Source organism: Myiozetetes cayanensis, unplaced genomic scaffold, assembly GCF_022539395.1.
Source record: "Myiozetetes cayanensis isolate MyiCay16 unplaced genomic scaffold, myiCay2020 scf13, whole genome shotgun sequence".
Lineage (NCBI taxonomy): Eukaryota > Metazoa > Chordata > Aves > Passeriformes > Tyrannidae > Myiozetetes > Myiozetetes cayanensis.
Window position 1 is genome coordinate 7200627 of NW_026086937.1, and position 7049 is coordinate 7207675.

General features: G+C 46.4%; 1 protein-coding gene across 1 annotated transcript; it reads right to left on the bottom strand.

Annotated features, from left to right (window-relative positions):
- Positions 1 to 274: 274 nt before the first annotated feature.
- On the bottom strand, positions 275 to 1347 carry LOC126636227 (G-protein coupled receptor 55-like). The gene has a single exon (XM_050308204.1). It carries the CDS (start codon positions 1238 to 1240, stop codon positions 320 to 322), a length of 921 nt encoding a protein of 306 aa, XP_050164161.1. The 5' UTR covers positions 1241 to 1347; the 3' UTR covers positions 275 to 319.
- Between the last annotated feature and the right edge of the window lie 5702 nt (positions 1348 to 7049).

Genomic DNA, 7049 nt, shown 5'->3' on the forward strand with positions numbered 1-7049 from the left:
AGATGCTACCACATATAAGTGAACGTTTGGTTTTTTTTCCAAAGCAAAGAGGAATCACATCCAAAGAAATAGGCATCACCATTTATATGAATAATTACATTTCTTTTCACCCATAAATAGTAACAGAAAACATTATGGAAGGAAATAAAAAAAGTTAGGAGTAGTCTCCTGGAAACGGACTTAGTTCTATTTTTTTAATGAAATATTTTCAGAATTGAATATTTCAAGCAAATTGCGTAGGTAGGAAGTTCAGGACCCTGTACTTTCCGTGAAAGCCTCACCACACATCATCCCAATTAATTAACATGCAGTATGTAAATCAAGGCTTTGACATGACTCTTCTTTCCGTATTTTGTGATGGGTCTTCCAAGGACTCCTTTAAAACAAAATAATAACACGCCCCATCAAGACAGCAGTTCAGGTTTGCCCAGCAAAGGGTGATCTGAACGACATCTCGCAGCACTTTTTGAAGACTGATGTGGATGATTTTATTCTTTGCCAAGAAGTACATGAAGTATGCCACGTGGTAAGGGGTGAAACAGACCAAAAATGCCACCAGGTTTGTCACCACGATCCTCTCTGCTCTAGAGATGTGTGTCTGGGGCTTGTCTGGATGTCTGTGCCTTCTCAGGCACCTGACAATTTGGGCAGTGCAGAACGTCATGGCTGCCATGCTGCCGAAGAAGATGATCTCCAAGGTGCTGAACAGGCCTGTGTTCCCCCATGTGCTCTGGGAGAAGGTATGGAAGCAGGATGAGATGTTGTGGCCCTTTTCATGCAACTGGGTCGTAGAGACTGTCCCGACCGAGGTGCCCAGGCAGACAAGAGCACAGACCGTGGCAGCTTTCCTGGTGGATCTCAGGGAGCGGGCTGTGAAGGGGTGCCGGATAGTGATGTACCGGTCCACACAGATGCAGAGGGAGATGAGAATGCTGCCATACATGTTTACAAAGTAAAGACTCTCCAAGATGGAGCAAAACACAGACCCCAAGTTCCAGTTGTCGTGGTAGGAAATGATTTTAAAAGGAAGAGTAAACAACAGCAAAGTATCCAGGAATATAAGGGCTATCATGTAGATCGTAGATTCTGACAGCTTTTTAATCTTAAGAAAGAGGAACAACAGAGCCATCACATTGAACAGCAATCCCAGGCTAAATGTGGGGGTGTACATGATGAACTGGAACCATTCCACAGTAACACTGATATTGCTGATATTGCTCTTGTCATGGATGTCATTCATCACTCCAGGTATGCTGGAAGAGAAGAAAATCACCTTCACTGAAAGGAAGGATGAAGATGCAGACTTGGAGATTCCTTTTTTCCCCTCTCAGGCTGCTGTGTGCTGAATTGCAGCTCCTGGTAACATGGAGCTGCTCAGTGCCAAGAGATCTTGGGGCAAACCTGTGCCTGAAGGAGGAGCAGGGCTTCCTGGGGTCCAAGCTTCACTTGCACTGTCACCTGTTACTCCTAACTGTGCTATGATTTAGGATAGGCAGAGTATGGATGTGACGGCACCATCCCCTTGGAGTGATGCAATCTCTGCAGAACCGAGGTAGTGGCCCTTGATTTTGGGGGTTTCCTGGATTGTGAGGATGGAGACAATTATTTGAATCTGGTTTCCTGCATCAGGCTATCATAAGAGACCTTGGGGAGTCAAGACCACGAGGGTCTCCCATGTTTGTTAATGTGAAGATCCCACACAGCCATTCCCATTCTGCACCCTCTCCCACCATCCCTGGGCAAAGAGGGACTGTGATTACCTTTGGCCCTTCTACAGACTGTCTAAAAGCAGCAGGCAGGAAGCTTCAAAATAGGCTATCTGCAGCAGAAGTTAAGTCATTAGTAGAAGGATGAGATTTAAGAACCCAAGCTTTTGTCTAAATCAGCCAGAGTTACCACAGCAGAGACAGGGTTGCAGGAAACTTGCATCTGGATTCTCCTCTGCAAAGAGGGGACTAAAAGTGTGGAGGTACTTACTCTCTAAGCTGGGGTCATGGAACAATTATCTTCTCTAGAGGAAGGGTGCTGGTTTGATCCTGCCCTCAGACTCTCCTGATAAGGACTGGGCAGGCACTCATTGCTTTCTGCAATGCTTGTCTCAGCTGGAATCACAAATGCAAATGCCCAGGAATACCTTACCCTTTTCTACAGCCAGTTCCATGACAGCAAATGTAACCTGTGAATAAAGCCTGTCAGAGATCTTTCTGTCAGTGCCCAGGAATTGCTTTTGCCTACTGTTCTCTAATTGTATTTCTTCAAAACATGAGTTACTAATTTTGATGCTGTTCCATTTCAGACTTGTCAACCAGTTGTCAACCGTGCAGACAAAGTTTCTGTTCTGCAAATCAAGTCACCCCCTGAGTATTTCAGAGGTAAACTGTCCCTTGCTGTGGTTTGAGAGAGATTAGGATCAGCAAAAAGGAAATTCCTTGCTCCTAAAGGACACACTGATACCGGGTAAATGATTCTGTAAATTACTGGCTCATATGACAGAAGTAAGAAAACCGGCTCCAGAAACCCAGCCTGAGGAGGAGAATGGGAGCTGGTAGGGCGGGGGGTGCAGGGTCAGGTACAGGGATCCATCTGCAGCTCCTGTCGTGCTGGAGCAGGTACAGGTTTCATCCTTGCAGAGCACCACTGCCTGTGAGGTGTGGGGGGTTGTGGGGCAGCAGCCCTGTCAGCAGGGCCTGCTCTGCTGCAAGGGGCTGAGGGGAGGCTGGGGGCAAATAATGACATTTCCTTGCCCAAATGACAAAGGACAGGGAAGCCTGAGCTTGTGAAGCACTTGGGGCTCTGAATGGCTGGAGAGGAGAAGCACTCCTTGCTATGCTGCAGGCTGTCCAGTGTCTGGGAGTTAAACCCACAGGTCTGTAGAGGTTTTGGGAGCTGGGTTTGGTCCCTGAACCTCAGAATTCAGGTGGCCCATGACAGATAACGGGTGACAGTGATACTGCCCCATGTAAGAGCATGATCAAGGCTTGGACAATGTGCTGTTCTCCTGCTGAGTCACCTTCAGGGAGTGAGTCTAATGCAGGGAGAAAGCCTGTTACAGAAAGCCAAAGGGAGAAAAAGTTTATTAAGGAATTGCTGAAAAGTAATAAATGCTGACAAAGTTCTTTACTTCATTGCCTCTGTAGGAAATTTCATTTCCTTTTTCTTCAGACTTGTTTTTAATTTGTTTGTTTGGTAGCGTGTCTTAGAAATTCTGGGTCTAGAGAAACAGAATTTCAGCTTCTCACCACGATGTTTAGCTAAGAAAATTTGAGTTATGATTAAAAGCATTTCAGACTAGAGTCTCTTGTGTAGATTTAAAAAAAAATCCAAAACAAACAAACAGAAAAAAAATTCTTTAAAGCATAAATGCAAAGGGCAGCTTTGTTCAGTCTTTTAAAAAGAGTAGCTATGCTATAAGCAAAACAAGTTATGTAAAGTATACTTAGTTTTCTGATCTTGTAGCAAAAGGAAAGCTTTTAAGGCAAGGTTTTGCAGTAGTGAAATATTCTCTCTTGTCATCTTACCTCTGGACTGCCTCTAGTTTTGGATGTCGAATTTTTCTCCTTCTCAGCTTGTAGAACTCTGGAGTCTTGTGTTTTCTTTCAAGACAGTGGAGTGAACCGCATACAAAGCAGCTGCTGGTCAGGGTGTCAGAAGCAACACAGGGTGCTGCTGCTTTTTGTGTTGTTGCAAATTTCCATTACCACCATGGCCTCCCCACGCTGTGCCCGTGTGCACGCAATGTGTACATAGAATGTCACGCAGCTCATTTAAGGATGCAAATACATGGCTTTGTGGGACTAACCTCTGAGTCACCCATTAAAATGAGTCTCCAGTAACAGAGAAGGAAATGCTGGCCCTACAGACTTTTCTCTATTGTTTTGTTTTTTTTTTTTTTCTACAAGACATGATTTTATTGACTGTCTGAAACATCCATGGGTTGAATGTTTGCTGTCAAAATGTGCTTTAAGCTAAATCCTGAGCTATTGCTGCCATTGTTTCCCCCACTTTTCATAATATCAAAAAGGAAAAAGGGATTGTTGATTTTCAGTGGTTTGTTCAATTCAACCTGGTATTTTAAAAGAGTCAAGAGTTACTCTTAAATCTGTTTATACTCCTAGGGAACAGGAAATACACCCATGTGTATTTTTTTTCTCCCCCATTGTATGTGTGTTTGCAATGTTCTTACCAAACGGGGAAAGAAAGGAGAGAGGTTTAGTTTTACTTGGTCCTCTGCATGCTCCTTTAATACTTGAAAAATGAGATTTATAGTGGCTATATTAAAACTGTGCATCTCTGAAAGAGATGGGGGATAGGAAACATGAGAAGAAATAGTACTTGGGGTTCCCCTACGATATTTTAGTTGTTCTACCTAAGGAATAAAAAGAAACACCACCGAAAGGAAGAAACGAGTCAGAAGGTTTGAGTGAATAATGCCTTATCTCATGCCTCAGCTAGGTTTCACTTCTGTGTATCTAGTGGTGGTTTTGTGACCATGGCTGCTTTCTGGATATTAACAAAAAAACCCCACTCAGCACAGGCAGGCAACACTACCATGAAGAGGCATTTCGGGGGCTGAGCCGCCCTGGGTGGTGGGAACTAAGGTTCTGACAGGAACTAAGGTTACAAAAAGGTTCTGACAGGAACTAAGGTTACTGTCAACATGGACAAAAACCCAGCCCTGGTCAGGGGTTTGCAAATGCCAGTTCTGATAGTGCCACCAAGGCTCAGAGTGGATGCTGTCTTTTCCCCGTTCAAGGTTTTCCACTCACACACTTGGAGCTTTCTTTTCTGTTTGACACTCATATTCTGATGCCACCTGAGCACTGCCCCCCTCACCAGGGGCTGCCCTGGGTGTCCTTGCTGCACAGAGCCCTGGGGTGGCTACACATCTGGAGAAAGATGCTTTGAAAAAGAGAGGAAGAGGAATCAGCAATGCCAGGGTTAGTCTAGCCACCAGCAGCAATTGGTCTGCTTTTTTTCCCCAGCAACATGCTTGTGAGTTTTTGAGGGAAAAGTATGAGGAGAAAGGGCCAGAAAGGCATGCAGTGGGTACAAAAGCGCCTGGGACAAGGTATGAGGGCTCCTTTGCCTTTAAAATGGAGTGGACAAAAAAAGTGTGGTGCTGAGGGCTGATGGAGAAGGTAAAATAAACCTAAGTGAGCTGCATAATGGAGAGGCTGGGATAGCCCATGAAGGGTTCTCGGGCTGTTCATTAATAACTTTCTGGGGATGCAGGAGTGAGAAAGCAGTGGACAGCCAAGGTACCTTTCTTTTCTTGACACAGGCCCTACCCTGTGCGAATAGAATGTGTCTCTTCACAAAATCCCCAAGACCAAGGGTGGGTCCCTTTTCTTGGAGGCTGGGGAGAAGAGGGTCAACCCTGCAAATCCTCCTCTGTCCTTGGTGGCTCTGTGCTTCTCACCAATGCCACCAGTGTGTGAAGCACGTCCTGCTTTATGAGATTGAAGATGCTGAATGCATCCTCTTGTGCCTTTTTCCTGATGAAGGAGCTGGTTCACATGCATTTTTTTGCTAGTATGGAGGACTTTGCCATATTGCTGCTGCCACAAAGACCTCCCCTTCAGGCCACACACACATTCCTGGGTGGCAACCAGTGAAGCTCTGCTGATTCCCTGTGCTCGCCTTTGAGGCAGACCTTGTCCTTGCAGTGCTGAGCTGTACCAGCCATCCCTGGGCACTGCTGTGCCCTGACACTGGACTGCACCAGAGAGCAGTGCTTTGTCCTGGCTCCCCTGCTGTCAGTCCTGGCTCTCAGGAACAGTGTCAGCAGGGGGCTGATGCTGCTGTCATCCTTCAGTTCAGCAGGTAAATCAGTAACCATTGCACCACACAGGAGCGTGCAGTGAAGACCTGGTGGGTTTTTATTCTTGATCTAAATCAGAATCTAACAAGTGAGAAAAATATCAGCTCTGCTTGAAAAGAGGGAGCCTCCACTGCTGTGATCCAAGACTGCCTGCAGCCTCTGGGTGAGCCAGAACTGCGAGGAGAAGACCCATCACCTAAATCTGATGGCTCTGCAGAACTGTTTGTAACTGAGTTGCTCCATCTCGTGGCTACAGGAGAAATGAGAAACACGGCTTCAGCCCTGCAATATCTCTGTCTCTGTCTGTGGTAAGACACATTATCCCAACCTGCCCCACCAACCGAGCACCGAGCTCCTTGTCCTCACTGGCTCTCTGTTTGCTTCACCATCCTCACCGTGGACAGCCCAGCAGTGATGAGCAAGGGAGAGCCAAAAGCTCTGATGGTTGTGGGCAGAGAGGGCCAAAGAACAGAAACAGCTGAAATGGAGCTTTTCTGTAGAGGAAGTGACCACAAGTACTGTCTGTAGGTCACTGGTGGGGCCGAGGGGCTGGGGGCAGGAAGCTGCTGTGCTGGTGCAGCGGTCTGACCACAGGGCTTCTCACTTGTGCTTAGTGTCCTCTGGAAAGACCCCACAGGCTGAGGGAGGCACCAGCAAAACCCTGGCAGTTTACCAAGGCCAAGAGTTTCCCAGAAGACAAGGGTCGTTTCAGTGATGGAGGAGCTAAATCTGCTGCCTGGGAGAACAAGTGAGCTGGTCTCACTCTTTGAGCCCTGACAGGTTTAGTGTTGAAGTGATCTAGCATTTGTTGAGAGACATGTCTCAGTTTCCACAGAGAAATCAGCTGAGGATGCTCCTGAGGCCAGGTCAGCAAGGTAGACATTTTAGAAATTTAAAACTGGTGGAGATCTCCCTCTTGTGTTGCAGCTTTTGCACTTTCAGTAGTTCTCCAGTTCAGCACAGCAGGCATTCAAACAGGGCTCATGCACCCCAGCCGAAGGCCCTACATACCACATCACAGCCCATGCCTCTGCTCTGCCTAATGACTGAATCATTCTGACACTTCTAAGGTATATTTTTCTACTCAAACCATTCGCTACACTGGTCTTCAAGATATCGTTACCTTTGAAAGACCTGAGGCAGCGATTTTGCAAATTATTTCCTGACAGATCATACTAACCTCCAAACCATAAGATCGCCCTGTTGTGACCAGATGGGTGCTTCAGCT